We start from the raw sequence: 18,108 nt of genomic DNA, 5'->3' as shown, positions 1-18,108 counted from the left end.
TTTCATAGCTATTATGGGAAAATTATTAATATATAGTATGAATATGAATATTGAAAGTAATCAATGACTGGCAATATAATTAGTTTTAAAATATATATTTAGATTTTTAATGATTTTCTATGTTTCTGACTTCACTGTAAAAAAGTTAAATTATCATTTTCATTAGAATTCATGATGCGTTATATTCGTTTGAACAGTCTCTGAAACAACTGCAAAACAAAAATGGTTTTCTCACCGAGGTACGAGTTTATATGAAATGAAATAAACTGTTATAGAAGAAACAAACATGCTTTTCATTACCCTTTCTCTTTCTGGGAAACCCAAGGATGAGATGGCAATGGCAGGTTCAATAAGTGACATTTATTGACCAATGAGCTCCTCATAGGCAGTCCAAGAGAACTCTGAACTGTCTGATACATCCATCTGTTATTGGCTACAATCAGAATCCCCACAGTTTGGTCACGCTCATAGAATGTGTCCTTCAATAACTTCTCACCTCTCTGATCTTCAAACAAAACTTTCTGCTGATTACCTCATCTGAACTTGAGGTGGCTGCGTCTGTCTGCACAATGCGTCATAAGATAGAGAGAAAAGAATGATAGCAGAGACTGTTTCCCCAACACTGACTGAACACCAACATTCAAAAAGGTAAATAACAACAGACCTCATTAAAAACATTTTTCTACATATTTAATGCCATATTAATGAAACATATATATGGTGATATTTTTGTAAATATCTAAGAGAAACACAGGAACATTATGAATTGTATTTTTATCACTGCAGTTTAAAATACAATCTACATTTTTTACTCTCTTGAATATGAATAGCAGTGTCAACACAGTTTGCATCTGTATGGGTTTTCCAGCTCCAAATGTACAATAAGGGCAACGTGTACATGCACAAGGCAACATAACCCATGCCAAACAAAGTTTTGCGTCAGACTAAAAAAAAGTAATGTAAACCAAACAAGGCTACTGTACCCAGATGGGCTTATATTAATTCTCGGATCTAAAAATGTGCTGCATCTTGGAATCCTTTAGTGTCGCTGTTCAGAGATTATTTTTGTCCTGTAGTCATTTTTATGAAAACATTTGTAGGGGGATATTGCTTTTCCTGCCTGGACAAAGTACAAATATTCACTTCAGAGCATGTGTTTTCCGGTGGCAAATCCTAAAGATTCTCCGGCGAATCTGGTTCAGTCGCAGGCCATAAATTAGGGGATTTAGGAGCGGTGGAACAATGAGGTAGTCCAGGGACATGAAATTGCGGAGAGCATGCAAACGGTCGGTGGGACCAAAGCGAGTGTACATGAGATCAAAACCCAGCGCGGTAAAGAAGTTGGACAGTGTAATTAAATGGGGCAAACAGGTCTGCATGAATTTACTCCGTTCTTTCGGTGATCGCACACATGCTCGGACGATAAAAATATAGGAAATCGCGATGTACAATGCTAGCAAAATTTGAAAAACAATGAGAACGGACCCGACTATGTTGTTGATAGAGGTGTCCACACATGACAGCTTTACCACGGACCAGGCTGTGCAGTACATCTTTTCGATGTTGAATCCACAGAGGGGCAGTCTGGCTATCAGGCCGACCACAACAACTGATTCACAGATGGATGTAAGCCAGGTAAATAACAGTAATTTCATCACTTTCTGAGGCGTGATGATGGAGTGGTAATTGAGCGGCTTGCATATCGCAATAAACCTGTCGTAAGCCATCACTGCTAACGTAATATATTCGCAGTATATGTAGCTGTATACTACAAAAATTTGACCCAGGCACGCTTTATACGAAATAACGCTCAAGTCGGATAAAAGGTCCACCAATATTTTAGGATACAATATAGAGGCACCAACTATACCATTTACACACAAGTTACAAAGGAATACAAGCATGGGCTCATGGAGCGTTTTCTCCGAAATAATCGTCACAATCAAAGTCAGGTTCGCTACAAGAGTAAAAATATAAACAAGAAGAATGAGGATGAAGTATGTGCGTTTGGTTGATACTGTCTCATTCAGTCCTTGTAGAACAAACAGTATTTCAGTTGTATTGTCCATCGTACTTTTATAGCAGATGTGTGAAAAACGCCGGGGAGTTTCCGATGTTATTGCATCGGCTTTTCTGGTGATAATGTCTCCTGAATCGCAAACAGGAAAAGTACAGACGGTCTGCAATAAGCAGACTGCTTGTTGGTACGTAGGCTTGCAGGCTTCCTATTTCGACATAATCTAGCTCGGAAATGACATGAAATGTTCACAATGGTTGTCGTTTGAATAAATTACAACGATCTATAAGGTTGAAATCCTCCAACTGTCCTTGAAATTAACAAACATCTTCATATTTCGAAAAATAATATAAAAATGTCCTTATGTTCAAGCTAAAGGACCGAAGACGTAATTTGGTTTCTAACTATATAGAGAAAGCAACACGCAGAAACATTTAATGTCTGCGCCCACCGTATCGGGCTTTATATCTGGATTGTGTAAATGCCCTTTGAGATTTTCCAGCCAGTCACCGTCATCACCGAGTCTACCTAATAAGCTGATGTCCTGAGAGAGAAAACAAGGGGAAAATAACCCTGGCAAAATGTGATGATGATGCTTATATTGTTAATTAATCCTCAAAAGGGAAATTCCCATTGTCAGAACATTACATTAAAATAGAGACTTTGAAGACATACAAATCACAGCCAAAGAAAACATTAAAATAACGATTTAAAAAGACAGACACGGGATCTGAAAACTGTAACTACAGAACTGCACAACGCCCCTAAGAATATAATGTGTGTACGTTGCATGCATGAAAAGTGGTTCGTATAACGTATATATGTCCACATCTCAGTACCTGTTGCCTTACAGATATGACTCTTGAGCATACAGACAAAATACATCTGCTGCATTGCCACAGTTTTGGGGAGGGGGACTTTCTCCATTCAGGGCAGAGTGTTTCCCATACAGATTGCGGTGACACAATTATAAAAGGCTGTGCGGTTACTCCCTGCGCCCGTTTAGATTGAAATACACTGGTTCAGCATCTCTTGTTGTTACATTGGGGTATCGGAAAGAATACACAGTCCGAACATCCGGTTTCTGTTTCAAGGACATACAAAAGGCAACGACATGAGCACAATCCGGGGTTCTTTTTATATTTGAGGGTGTTATTTGAGTGTGAATTCAGGGTGTGTTTGCAGGGTGTGGTTGCTAAGAAAGAAGTGGTGTATACATACATTATAAACAAAGTGATTGTTTGAAAGTCTAGTAAGATACACATACAAATAAAGAAAGCTTATCAACTTAAGTAGATAACAAGGATGTTAACTGATGAAAATAAATAATGACTGCAATAAAGCTATTTTTAAAAGGCATCTTATTGTGAATCTGAACATAGCAATAATATTATCAGCCATGTATACAGTGTTATAACTATGCTACCCTGCAGTAGTCACTTAGATGCAAAGTGTACAAGGCTTAAACACTCACTGTAGTAAGCTAGGCGGCTATGCTAAAAAGAATACACAGGACGCTGCCGTCTTGTAATACACTTATAAACGTGGACCGCATCACGTGAATATATTTTCTTATGTATTTTATTTTTATATATTGGTTTTGTTTTTCTTATAGATGATATGTTTAAAGATTACGCCCAGTAGTTTATATTGAAAGATATATTTGATATGTACAGCTGAGGCCAAACGTTTACATACACCTAGCCTAAATATATTCAAACTCCGTTTTTCACAACTCTGCACATTTCATGTTATCATACATTTCCCGTGTTAAGTCAATAAAGACATCTACTTTATTTCCATAAAAGGTAGTTTCACAATAATAACTAAGAGACATATTTATTTCAGCTTTTGTGCGCTATATCAGATTTTCAGTGGATCAGAAGTTTGCTAGTATTTGGTGGCATTGTCTTTAGACTGCTTAGCTTGAATCAAGCGCTTGGAGTAGCCTTCAACAAGCACATAATGATCTCAAAATGATCCTTAGTATACCTTCAAAAGTTGTAACAAAATGACTTAAAGACAACAACGTGAAAGTATTGGAGTGGCCATCACAATGCCCTGACCTGAATCCCATAGAAAATTTGTGGACTGAAAAAGCGTGTCCGAGCCAAGGCCCACAAACCTGACTGAGTTACACCAGTTCTGTCAGCAGGAATGGGCAACAATATATATATATATAATACCTAAAAGCAGAAATAAATCTGTCTCTTAGCTATTATTTTGAAATGAGCTCTTATGGAAATAAAGTAGATACCTTAATTGACTTAACAGAGGAAATATATGGTAACATACATTAATATTGTAGCTTGTTCTTCTGCCTAGTTGGCTTGGTAGAGGTTAGGTCAGAATTGTGTTCACTGTGTGAACTAAACCATGTTCTTTGCTAGAAATAGCTGTACGAAATGAGTATTGTATCTTATTGAACCTGTGTTTTGTAGTTGTCCATGACCATGAAATGCACTTTTGTATGTCGCTGTTGATCACTTAATTGTGATGTTGGCATGTTTTCCGCTTTTGGTATTCAGCTAGGGCCTAATTGCATTTGTCCTGCATAAAACCGTTCAAACCTGCGCATGTTTAAAATTTCAGAGCGTGGACTATGTTGGAAGTCGCGTCAGTAACTCCGCCCCCTAATTTGCCTGGAAACCCGTATATTGCAAGACAAAAACAATATGGTGGAGACGGCGTCCTTAACGAAACAATGGCATGGGGCTGGAGGGAACAAGTGGATAAAGTAGGCGCCGACACAAAATCCAGGAAACATTACGCATCGTTTGAAGAAGGGGAAACACTGAGCATAGCCAGATTTAAGTTTCGTCGCACTGAAGCCCGCTGATGTTTCCTGGATGCCATTTCTTTATTGACTGCAGTTGTTCAGCCAGGAGTCACGGGTATGTTACTGCAGTAATTAGGGGTCCAAGCAGCGAAGCTGGTGGAACCCTATTGTATCTGTTAGGATTATTATTATTAGGGGTCCAAGCAGCGAAATTCGAATTCGAAAATGAGGTCAAGTGTGTATTTATGTGTTATTATTCTATCTGTCTCTGAGGCGCTCTGAAATGTGCATTCTCTGCTAAGCTGAGCAATGGATTGGAATGTGTGTCTGACGTACTGTTGCACAGTATACCGAAACTTCTGCACTTTTTCGGTACTTGATAAAAATGAACGGTTCGCTATTTAAATTTTCCGACGTTCGGTAGTTTTGTGTCAAATGTAAAAGCCAGGGAACTGTGTCTCCCGCATTACTGATTGAGTGGATGAAAAGTGTAATTTGTCAGAATCTTTGCTAGATGGCAGTAGCAACTAAGGTTGGCAAGTGAGGTGACGTGCGCTTGTGCATTCTTCGTGGTTGATACAGCGCAAGCTTAGATTCAGTTCACTTCAGTAGCAATAGCTGTTGTAATTTGTAAATAATTTATTATAGGAAGATGCTGTATTGTTATTGAAACATGCAGTTTTTAGATATATTTTAAAGTGAAAGACCTGTTTAAAGTTAATTTATCTTACAACTGTTTAATTTTTGAAATATATTTAATATAGTTTTCTATGGTTTAGTGTTCTAACACTATAGGCCTATGCTTATTGATGTGTTGAACAGGCTTCAGCTTAAAGGTTTTTAATAAACCGTGAATTTGAAAATAAGGTCAACCGTTTTGGACATTATGTTTTTGATCTATTAAGGTCAGATCAGTATCGTTACGTACTGAGTATTGAATCTGTAGCGTTTCAGTATTGAGTATCGTGATACTAAACCTGGTATCGTTATCAAAGTCAAAATTTTGGTATCGTGACAACGCTAGTGTGACACCTTTTTTAGTTGAGGCATGGAAGCGCTGCAGCTGTACATACACACCGGGCCATCTAAGTGTTACAACATAGTAAAGACCTTTACGGTACGCGGCCAGGACACATCCATGGCGACACAACTCAGTCATCCGACAGCGTCTCCGCACACAATTGGCCATAAGTCATCAAGGTTTTATACAATCATCATGATATTCCGTACATATGTTGGGTAAAGGTATATGATCATGAGGACAAAGCCATTTTAAAATCGCTCCATAGGGGGTGCGATGGTGCCAATGCTTGGACCCCTCCCAATGCTGCTTGCGGCTTTAATTTAAGAATGTTTTCATTAATTTGTAATATGTTTCTTTTCTGTTCCTTTTGTAGAAGCAGTGTAGCTGTTTTAGTTTGTGCAAATTTCGCAACGGGAACAACTAATCTTTAAGACTGATGTCTCTATTTAGCCAATATACTGGATTGCTCTCTGTACTCTAGGATCTAAAGACCTATGGATTGGTACCAAACTGCTGCTGCAAAAGGTTTTGCATTACTGCTTTCTGAATACACCCAAGTTTTAATCTTCGGATTAGTTTAAAATCGATAAATCCAAAGATTAAAACTTGTTAGGTAAAAGCTGTTCCTTTTTGTAATTCTGGCTGGTTGTGTTATCAATTGGAGAGGGGACCTGCATTACACCTGAGGTACATGCTTTCCCTTGGTGTTACAATAGGCCTAATTGTTTTAAAAAACTCAATTTAAGTTCTCGCTCGTCCTGAACACAGACTATCACCAACCTAGCTCCCAAGTGGTGGAATGAACTTCCCATTCCTCTGTGAACCACTCAGCCCTTACTCATTTTACGCCATGGTCTGAAGACACACCGCTTCAGACGGTAGCTGGATTAACTGTCACTACTCTGCAGGGCACTCCCAATGTAGGATCACTCTGATCACTTGAATCCTTCTATCTTGTTCCTCTAGCTTCTTCATATTACACTTCTATCTCCATCCAGCACTTATTTTGAATTTACAGCGTAATCTAGATGTTGTATCTCACTGTCATGTGTCTCAGTTTGACTTACCATAACTTTCTGACCTAGCCTATGCTTACTGTGTGAACTAGACTTGTTTTTCATCACTATGGATGACTGTTATACACTGTAATGAGTATTGTACCTTATTGGACCTGTGTTTAGTTTTTTTGTTCCAATGACCTTCAGCATGCATTCATTGTACATTGCTTTGGATAAAGCTGTCTGCCAAATAAATGTAGTGCAATGTAAATCTTTTAGTATCAGTTCGCTCAAATTCTGTCCATTACTCGCTCAATTCAGTCCCCTCTTCTAACCAATTCCTCAATTCAGTCTTTTTTCAATATCAGTTTTCTCGAATAACACCAATTCTATAAATTATTCAGTGTTTGTATTTTATTTATATAGATGATACTATGGGGAAATAATTCATATATAGCATGAACATGAATATTCCAAGTAATCAATGACTGACAATGAAATTATTTTAATAATATATATTTAGTTTCTTGTTTATTTTCTATGTTTCTGACTTAAATGATCATTTGCAGTATAATTTATAATCAGTAATTTTAGTTTTTAGATCTACTGCAAACCACAAATGGTGTACTCATGAGGTACAAGTTTTTATGAAACAAAATAAACTGCTACAGAAGAAACATCCCATGCTTACCATTACCCTTTCTTTTTCTGGGAACCCCAAGGATGAGATGGCAATGGCAGGTTCAATAAGTGACATTTATTGACCAATGAGCACACTGGGAGAGCTCCTCATAGGCAGCCCAAGAGAACCCTGAACTGTCTGATACATCCATCTTTTATTGGCAACAATCCAAATCCCCATACGTTGGGCACGCCCGTATAAATGTGTCCACCAATAACTTCTCACCACTGATCTTCAAACACAACATTCCGCTGATTACCTCATTTGGCCGTGAAGTGTCCAAAATTCAAAAAGTTAAATAACGGACCTCATTAAAAACATTGTTCTACATATTTATTTCCACATATAAATTCATACGGTGATGTTTTTGTACATATATAAGAAACTGACTAATTTTGGAGAAACATTATGAGTTTTATTTTTATCACTGCAACTTAAAATGTAATCTACCTTTTTTACTCTCTTAAATATGAATAGCAGTCTCAACACGGGCGGAAAAGAGACTCATTCCAGTTTGCATCTGTCTGGGTTTTCCCGCTCTGAATGTACCATACGGGCCACGTTTTCATACTCAAGGCAACACAGCCCCATACCCCACAAAGTTTTGCGTGAAACTAAAAAATAATGTAAACCAAACAAGGCCAATAGATCACAAGAGAGGCTTATATTACTTCTGGGAATGTCTAAAACTGTGCTGCATCTTAGAATCCTGTAGTTATTCTGTTCAGAGAATTTATTATATTGTTGTTATTTTTGTGAATACATTCGTAGCGGGGATATTGGTTTTCCTGGTTGAACAAAGTACAGACATTCACTTTAGAGCATGTCTTTTCTGGCTGCATATTCTAAAGATTTTATGACGGATTTGGTTCAGTCTCAGACCATAAACTAGTGGATTTAGGATCGGTGGAACAATGAGGTAGTCCAAGGACATGAAATTGCGGAGACCATGCAGACGGTCGGTGGGACCATAGCGCGTGTACATGAGATCAAAACCTTGTGCGATGAAGAAGTTGGACAGTGCGATTAAATGGGGCAAACACGTCTGCATGAATTTACTCCGTTCTTTAGGCGATCGCACACATGCTCTGACTATATAAACATAGGATATCACGACCAGCCCTGTTAGTAAAACGTTAAAACATATGCAAATGTACCCGAATATGTTATTGATAGTGGTGTCCACACACGACAGCTTTACTACGGCCCAGGCTGTGCAGTAAATCCTTTCGATCTTGAATCCACAGAGGGGCAGTCTGGCTGCCAGGCCGACCACACCAACAGATTCACAGATTGATAAAACCCAGGTAAATAATAGTAATTGCATCACCTTCTGAGGCGTGATGATGGAGTGGTAATTGAGCGGCTTGCATATCGCGATATACCTGTCATAAGCCATCATTGCTAACGTGGTAAATTCGCAGTTTGTATAGCTGTATAATACAAAAATTTGACCCAGACATGCTTTATACGAAGTAACACTCAAGTCAGATAAAAGGTCCACCAATATTTTAGGATAAAATATAGAGGCGCCCAGTATACCGTTTGCACACAAATTACACAGAAACACAAGCATGGGCTCATGGAGCGTTTTCTCCAAAATAATCGTCACAATCAAAGTCAGGTTCGCTACAAGAGTAAAAATGTAAACAAGAATAAAGAGGATGACGTATGTGTGTTTGCTTAACACTGTCTCATCCAGTCCTTGTAGAACAAACAGTATTTCAGTTGAATTCTCCATGGTTCTTTTATAGCAGATGTGTGGAAAACGCCGGAGAGTTTCGGAGATATTCTTGCATCGGCTTTTCCGGGGATAATTTCTCCTGCATCGCAAAAAGGAAAAATACAGGCGATCAGCAATAAGCAGGCTGCTTGTTGGTAGGCTCCATACGCTTGTAGGCTTCCTATTCCGAAATCATCAAGCTCGGAAATTACATGTTCACAATGGTTGTAGTTTGAATAAATTACAACGATCTATAAGGCTGAAATCCTCCAACTGTCCTTGAAATTAACAAGCATCTTCATATTTCGAATAATAATATAAAAATGTCCTCATGTTCAAGCTAAAGGACCGAAGAGTTAATTTGGTTTCTAACTATATAGAGAAAGCAACACGCAGAAACATTTAATGTCTGCGCCCACCGTATCGGGCTCTATATCTGGATTGTGTAAATGCCCTTTGAGATTTTCCAGCCAATCACCGTCATCACCGAGTCTACCTAATAAACTGATGTCCTGAGAGAGAAAACAAGGGGGAAATAACACTGGCAAAATGTGATGATGTTGATTATATTGTTAATTAATCCTCAAAAGGGAAATTCCCATTGTCAGAACATTACATTAAAATAGAGACTTTGAAGACATACAAATCACAGCCTAAGAAAACATTAAAATAACGATTTAAAAAGACAGACATAGGGGATCTGACAACTGTAACTACAGAACTGCACAACGCTCCTAAAAATATAATGTGTGTACGTTGCATGCATGAAAAGTGGTTCGTATAACGTATATATTGTAACCCGAATATTTGGAAGAGGCTGTTCTCCAAGTCTCGGTCTAGACGAAGGTGTAATGAACTGGGCTACAGTGAGTATCGTCAGGTATAACATTTAATGGAAGTAGCCAACATGGCAGGAGCAGTAGCACATCAGCATGTTACAAACACCATCATCCTTCCCCAAAACTAACCATCCCAAGATGTGTTCCCTAATTAAGGTCCCAGGGGGAACACAAGAGGGGGAACTTAAATATTTAATGAAGACTGAATACAATATATGTATAAATGGAAATGTATAGACTTAAGAGTTCAATGTAAATATTTCAGTATTACCAGTTACAAAAATGACAATTAAGATTTAAATAATACACATGACTGATACAAATAAAGGTTACAATATGTCCACATCTCAGTACCTGTTGCCTTACAGATATGACTCTTGAGCATACAGACAAAATACATACTGCTGCATTGCCACAGTTTTTGGGAGGAGGACTTTTTCATTCAGGGCAGAGTGTTTCCCATACAGATTGTGGTAACACAATTATAAAAGGCTGTACGGTTACTCCTTGCACCCGTTTAGATTGAAATACACTGGTTCAGCATCTCTTGTTGTTACATTGGGGTATCGGAAAGAATACACAGTCCGAACATCCGGTTTCTGTTTCAAGGACATACAAAAGGCAACAACATGAGCACAATCCGGGGTTCTTTTTATATTTGAGGGTGTTATTTGAGTGTGAATTCAGGGTGTGTTTGCAGGGTGTGGTTGCTAAGAAAGAAGTGGTGTATACATACATTATAAACAAAGTGATTGTTTGAAAGTGTAGTAAGATACACATAAAAATAAAGAAAGCTTATGAACTTAAGTAGATAACAAGGATGTTAACTGATGAAAATAAATTATGGTAAATTGACTGCATTTATATAGCGCTTTTATCCAAAGCGCTTTACAATTGATGCCTCTCATTAGCCAGAGCAGTTAGGGGTCTTGCTCAAGGACACTTCGATATGCCCAGGGCGGGGTTTGAACCGGCAACCCTCCGACTGCCAGACAATCGGTCTTACCTCCTGAGCTATGTCGCCCCACCCCAATTATGACTGCAATATAGCTATATTTAAAAGGCATCTTATTGTGAATCTGAACATAGCAATAACATTATCAGCTGTGTATACAGTGTTATAACTATGCTACTCTGCAGTAGTCACTTAGATGCAAAGTGTACAAGGCTTAAACACTCACTGTAGTAAGCTAGGCGGCTATGCTAAAAAGAATACACAGGATGCTGCCATCTTGTATGGTCTGCACATGCGTGTTGTAATACACTTATAAACGTGGCCCGCATCACGTGAATATATTTTCTCATGTATTTTATTTTTTATATATTGGTTTTGTTTTCCTTATAGATTATATATTTAAAGATTACGCCCCAGTAGTTTATATTGAAAGATATATTTGATATGTACAGCTGAGGCCAAAAGTTTACATACACCTAGCCTAAAGATATTCAAACTCCGTTTTTCACAACTCTGCACGTTTCATGTTATCATACATTTCCCGTGTTAAGTCAATAAGGGTATCTAATTTATTTCCATAAAAGGTAGTTTCACAATAATAACTAACAGCTTTTGTGCGCTATATCAGATTTTCAGTGGATCAGAAGTTTGCTAGTATTTGGTGGCATTTTCTTTAGACTGCTTAACTTGAATCAAGTGCTTGGAGTAGCCTTCAACAAGCACATAATGATCTCAAAATGATCCTTAGTATACCTTCAAAAGTTGTAACAAAATGGCTTAAAGACAACAAAGTGAAAGTATTGGAGTGGCCATCACAAAGCCCTGACCTGAATCCCATAGAAAATTTGTGGACTGAACTGAAAAAGCGTGTCCGAGCCAAGGCCCACAAACCTGACTGAGTTACACCAGTTCTGTCAGCAGGAATGGGCAAATATATATATATATACATATACATAATACATAAAAGCAGAAATAAATCTGTCTCTTAGCTATTATTTTGAAATGAGTTCTTATGGAAATAAAGTAGATACCGTAATTGACTTAACAGAGGAAATATATGGTAACATACATTAATATTGTAGCTTGTTCTTCTGCCTAGTTGGCTTGATAGAGGATAGGTCAGAATTGTGTTCACTGTGTGAACTAAACCGTGTTCTTTGCTACAAATAGCTGTACGAAATGAGTATTGTATCTTATTGAACCTGTGTTTTGTAGTTGTCCATGACCATGAAATGCACTTTTGTATGTCGCTTTGGATAAAAGCATCTGCCAAATAAATTTAATGTAAAATGAAATGCGTGGAGTTGTGAAAAATTGAGTTTGAATGCCTTTAGGTGTATGTATACTTTTGGCCTCAGCTGTAAGTATTTGGACGGCGACACATTTTCTGATGTTTTGGCTCTAGCGCATTAGACTTGAAAAGAAACAATGAATAAGTGCAGTCTGCTAGCTATGATTTTAGAGTTTTTGCACCCTTACTTGTTGATCACTTAATTGTGATGTTGGCATGTTTTCCGCTTTTGGTATTCAGCTAGGGCCTAATTGCATTTGTCCTGCATAAAACCGTTCAAACCTGCGCATGTTTAAAATTTCACAGCGTGGACAATGTTGGAAATCGCGTCAGTAACTCCGCCCCCTCACTTGCCTGGTAACCCGTATATTGCAAGACAAAAACAATATGGTGGAGACGGCGTCCTTAACGAAACAATGGCATGGGACTGGAGGGAACAAGCGGATAAAGTAGGCGCCGACACAAAATCCAGGAAACATGACGCATCGTTTGAAGAAGGGGAAACACTGAGCATAGCCAGATTTAAGTTTCGTCGCACTGAAGCCCGCTGATGTTTCCTGGATGCCATTTCTTTATTGACTGCAGTTGTTCAGCCAGGAGTCACGGGTATGTTACTGCAGTAATTATGGGTCCAAGCAGCGAAGCTGGTGGAACTTTATACGGGCACGCCCGTATAATGTGTCCACCAATCACTTCTCACCACTGATCTTCAAACACAACTTTCCGCTGATTACCTCATTTGGCCGTGAAGTGTCCAAAATTCAAAAAGTTAAATAACGGACCTCATTAAAAACATTGTTCTACATATTTATTTCCACATATAAATTCATACGGTGATGTTTTTGTACATATATGAGAAACGGAGAAACATTATGAATTTTATTTTTATCACTGCAACTTAAAATGTAATCTCCTTTTTTTACTCTCTTAAATATGAATAGCAGTCTCAACACGGGCGGAAAAGAGACCCATTCCATTTTGCATCTGTCTGGGTTTTCCCGCTCTGAATGTACCATACGGGCCACGTTTTCATACACAAGGCAACACAGCCCCATACCCCACAAAGTTTTGCGTGAAACTAAAAAATAATGTAAACCAAACAAGGCCAATAGATCATAAGAGAGGCTTATATTACTCCTGGGAATGTCTAAAACTGTGCTGCATCTTAGAATCCTGTAGTTATTCTGTTCAGAGAATTTATTATATTGTTGTCATTTTTGTGAATACATTCGTAGCGGGGATATTGGTTTTCCTGGTTGAACAAAGTGCAGACATTCACTTTAGAGCATGTCTTTTCTGGCTGCATATTCTAAAGATTTTATGACGGATTTGGTTCAGTCTCAGACCATAAACTAGTGGATTTAGGATCGGTGGAACAATGAGGTAGTCCAAGGACATGAAATTGCGGAGACCATGCAGACGGTCGGTGGGACCATAGCGCGCGTACATGAGATCAAAACTTACTGCGATGAAGAAGTTGGACAGTGCGATTAAATGGGGCAAACACGTCTGCATGAATTTACTCCGTTCTTTAGGCGATCGCACACATGCTCTGACTATATAAATATAGGATATCACGACCAGCACTGCTAGTGAAACGTTAAAAACTATGAAAATGTACCCGAATATGTTATTGATAGTGGTGTCCACACACGACAGCTTTACCACGGCCCAGGCTGTGCAGTAAATCTTTTCGATGTTGAATCCACAGAGGGGCAGTCTGGCTACCAGGCCGACCACAACAACAGATTCACAGATCGATAAAACCCAGGTAAATAATAGTAATTGCATCACTTTCTGAGGCGTTATGATGGAGTGGTAATTGAGCGGCTTGCATATCGCGATATACCTGTCATAAGCCATCATTGCTAACGTGGTAAATTCGCAGTTTGTATAGCTATATAATAAAAATATTTGACCCAAACAAACTTCATACGAAGTAACACTCAAGTCATATAAAAGGTCCACCAATATTTTAGGATAAAATATAGAGGCGCCCAGTATACCGTTTACACACAAATTACACAGAAATACAAGCATGGGCTCATGGAGGGTTTTCTCCGAAATAATTGTCACAATCAAAGTCAGGTTCGCCACAAGAGTAAAAAGGTAAACAAGAAGAATGAGGATAAAGTATGTGTGTTTGCTTAACACTGTCTCATTCAGTCCTTGTAGAACAAACAGTATTTCAGTTGAATTCCCCATGGTACTTTTATAGCAGATGTGTGAAAAACGCCGGAGAGTTTCGGAGATATTCTTGCATCGGCTTTTCCGGGGATAATTTCTCCTGCATCGCAAACAGGACAAATACAGGCGATCAGCAATAAGCAGACTGCTTGTTGATAGGCTCCATAGGCTTGTGGGCTTCCTATTCCGAAATCACGAAGCTCGGATATTATGTGTTCACAATGGTTGTCATTTGGATAAATTACAACGAACTTTAAGGCTGAAATCCTCCGCTGTTTTTGAAATTTATATAAATACCTTCATATTTCGAAAAATCATATAAAAACGTCCCGCTGTTCAAGCCAAACTGCTGAAGACTTCGTTTGGTTCCTAACTGTATAGAGAAAGCAAATACGCAGAAACATTTAATGTCTGTACCCACCATATCGGGCTTTTTATCAGGATTGTGTAAACGACCTTTGAGATTTGCCAGCTAATCACCGTCCTCACCGAATCTGCTTAATGAGCTGAAGTCCTGAGAGAGAGAAATAGAAATATAACACTGGCAAGAGTTAAATGTGATGATGATGTTGATATAGATTATTAATCCTCTAAAGGGAAATTCACATTGTAACCAGCGCAGAACATTACATTAAAACAGGGACTTAGAACACATACAAAGCACAGCATAAGAAAACATTAAAATATTGACTTAAAAAGCAGACACAGGGGGTCTGACAACTGTAGATACACAACTGCACAAAGCCCTAAAGAACAGTATGCGTGTACTCTGCATGCATGAAAAGTGTTTTGTATAACGCATATATTTTCACACCTGACGCCTTAAAAATTTCTCTTATGAAGAAATATGCATGTGGTGCATTGCAGTAGCCCCGGTTCTAGACTGCTCTCTGGGTGGTCGTGGACACACATTTTGGGAGGGGGACTTTTTATTTACTGTTTGGCATACAGTTTACAGTGACCCAATTAGAAAAGGCTGTAGGGTTACTTGCTGTGCCCGTTTAGGCTGTCCTGCACCGGTTCAGTAGCCTATCTCTTGCTGTCACAGCGGGGTATTGGTAAGAATACACACAGTCCATACATCCAGTTTATATTTTAATGACATACAAAACAAAACAACATGAGCACAATTCGGCGTTGTTATTATATTTGAGGGTGTGATTTGAGTGTATGAGTTCAGGATGTGGTTGCTAAAAAGGAAGGGGTGTATACATACATTATAAACAAAGTGATCATTTGAAAGTGTAGTAATATTCACATACAGAAAGCTTATCTAGCCTACTTTAGCAGACAATGATGTTAACTGATGAATATAAATTCTGAATGCAATATAGCTATATTTAAAAGGCATATTACATTACATTACATTACATTACAGGCATTTAGCAGACGCTCTTATCCAGAGCGACGTACAACAAGTGCATTGGTTCACGGCGTAGAGGTGCAAAAGAAACACACTAGAGTGAATATTAATTTGAATCTATACATAGCAATAACATTATCAGCAATCTATGCAGTGCTATAACTAGACTAACCTGCAGTAGCCACTTAGATGCAAACTGTTGCAGGCTTAAACATTCACTGTAGTAAGCTAGGCGGCTATGCTAAAAAGAATACACAGGACGCTGCCCTCTTGTATGGTCTGGCCATGCGCGTAGCAACGCACTTATAAACGCAGACCACATCACATGAATTTATTTTCTTATGAATTAAATTTTTATATATTTCATTTAAAATTGGTTTCGTTTTTCTTATAGATTATATATTTAAAGCTAACGTCCCAGTATATATTAAGGGATACATTTTATAGGTACATCTGCATGAACGGATGGTAGCCTAAAAGAAAATGTATCATGCTAGCCCGACTCATCTACAACCTCCCCAAATCCTCCCACGTCACTCCTCTGCTGCGATCACTCCACTGGCTATCAGTCACTGCCAGGATTCGATTCAAGGCCCTGACCCTTGCCTACACTGCTGCCAACAGGACAGCCCCCATCTACTTGCAGGACATGGCTCTGATTCTATGTGCTTGCGCGACCACTCCGCTCTGCGGCAGCAGGGCGCCTTGTAACCCCTCCCACCCGCCCAAAGGGATCACAGAGCTTCTCCACCCTAGCTCTCCACCCACCTCCCTCTTCCCTCTCCGCAGATGACTTTCTAGCCGCCTTTGAAGGAAAGGTGGCTACAATCCGAAACTCCTTCACCCATCCAGTGAGCCCCCCAACCCCCCAGGACAAACCCACAGCCACACTGACCTCCTTTGAAATGCTGGAGGACTCCGATGTATTACAACTCATCACCTCTCATCGCGCAACCACCTGTCCACTTGACCCCATCCCATCTGAAGTTCTCCAATCCATCTCCAGCGAGCTCCTTCCCTATCTGTCTTCCATTGTTAACTCCTCTCTCTCCTCTGGTCATGTTCCCTCTGTTTTTAAGATGGCTCGTGTTACCCCACTACTCAAAAAACCCACCTTAGACCCCTCCGATGTAACAAATTATCGACCCGTATCGCTTCTACCCTTTCTGTCCAAAACCCTTGAACGAGCAGTTCTTAAACAATTAACCTCTTTTCTCCATCAGAACAACCTGCTAGACCCTCACCAGTCTGGCTTCCGATCCGGGCACTCAACAGAGACTGCGCTCCTAGCTGTGACGGAGGCACTTGCCACTGCAAGAGCCTCACGCCTTTCCTCTGTCCTGATCCTTCTTGACCTGTCTGCAGCTTTTGACACGGTCAACCATAAAATACTCCTCTCCACCTTGGCTGGGATGGGAATTGCCGGGACTGCCCTGTCTTGGTTCGCTTCCTATCTTGCAGATAGGACCTACCATGTCACCTGGAAGGGGTCTGCCTCTGCCTCTCATCCACTTGTTACGGGAGTGCCGCAGGGATCTGTACTGAGTCCTCTGCTGTTCTCCTTATACACCAGATCTCTTGGTTCAGTCATTAATTCACATGGTTTTTCCTATCATTGTTATGCAGATGACACACAACTCTTCTTTTCTTTCCCCCCCTCGGCCACACAGATCAATGATAAGATCTCTTCCTGCCTGGCTGACATCTCCACCTGGATGGCCAGCCACCATCTGAAACTCAACCTCAACAAAACTGAGCTGCTCTTCTTCCCGTACAAGGCCTCCTTGCTTCGTGAACTCTCAATCACGGTTGATGGCACCACAGTGACTGCCTCTCACTCTGCCAAGAGCTTGGGGGTGGTCCTGGATGACCAACTGGACCTCAAGGAGCACATCAAGGCAACATCACAGTCCTGCAGATTCCTCCTATACAACATCAGGAGGATTCGACCATACCTGACGACGCACTCCACCCAGCTGCTCGTCCAGGCTACGGTGACCTCTCGCCTTGATTACTGCAACTCTCTCCTTGCAAACCTGCCAGCTTGTGCCATACAGCCACTACAGATGATTCAGAATGCTGCTGCCCGACTCATCTACAACCTCCCCAAATTCTCCCACGTCACTCCTTTGCTGCGATCACTTCACTGGCTACCGGTCGCTGCCAGGATCCGATTCAAAGCCCTGACCCTTGCCTACACTGCCGCCAACAGGACAGCCCCCATCTACTTGCAGGACATGACTCAATCCT

At 39.8% G+C, this 18,108-nt stretch overlaps 1 protein-coding gene across 1 annotated transcript; it reads right to left on the bottom strand.

The window, feature by feature from the left end:
* Positions 1–12,615: 12,615 nt before the first annotated feature.
* Positions 12,616–14,885, bottom strand: LOC118210095 (olfactory receptor 52J3-like). Its single transcript, XM_035385966.1, has one exon. The coding sequence runs from the start codon at positions 14,511–14,513 to the stop codon at positions 13,584–13,586; it is 930 nt and encodes a 309-aa protein (XP_035241857.1). The 5' UTR covers positions 14,514–14,885; the 3' UTR covers positions 12,616–13,583.
* Between the last annotated feature and the right edge of the window lie 3,223 nt (positions 14,886–18,108).

The sequence above is a fragment of the Anguilla anguilla genome, chromosome 12, assembly GCF_013347855.1.
Source record: "Anguilla anguilla isolate fAngAng1 chromosome 12, fAngAng1.pri, whole genome shotgun sequence".
Classification (NCBI taxonomy): Eukaryota; Metazoa; Chordata; class Actinopteri; order Anguilliformes; family Anguillidae; genus Anguilla; species Anguilla anguilla.
The sequence above is the reverse complement of the archived record's forward strand: the minus strand, read 5'-3'. Positions and strand labels throughout refer to the sequence as shown.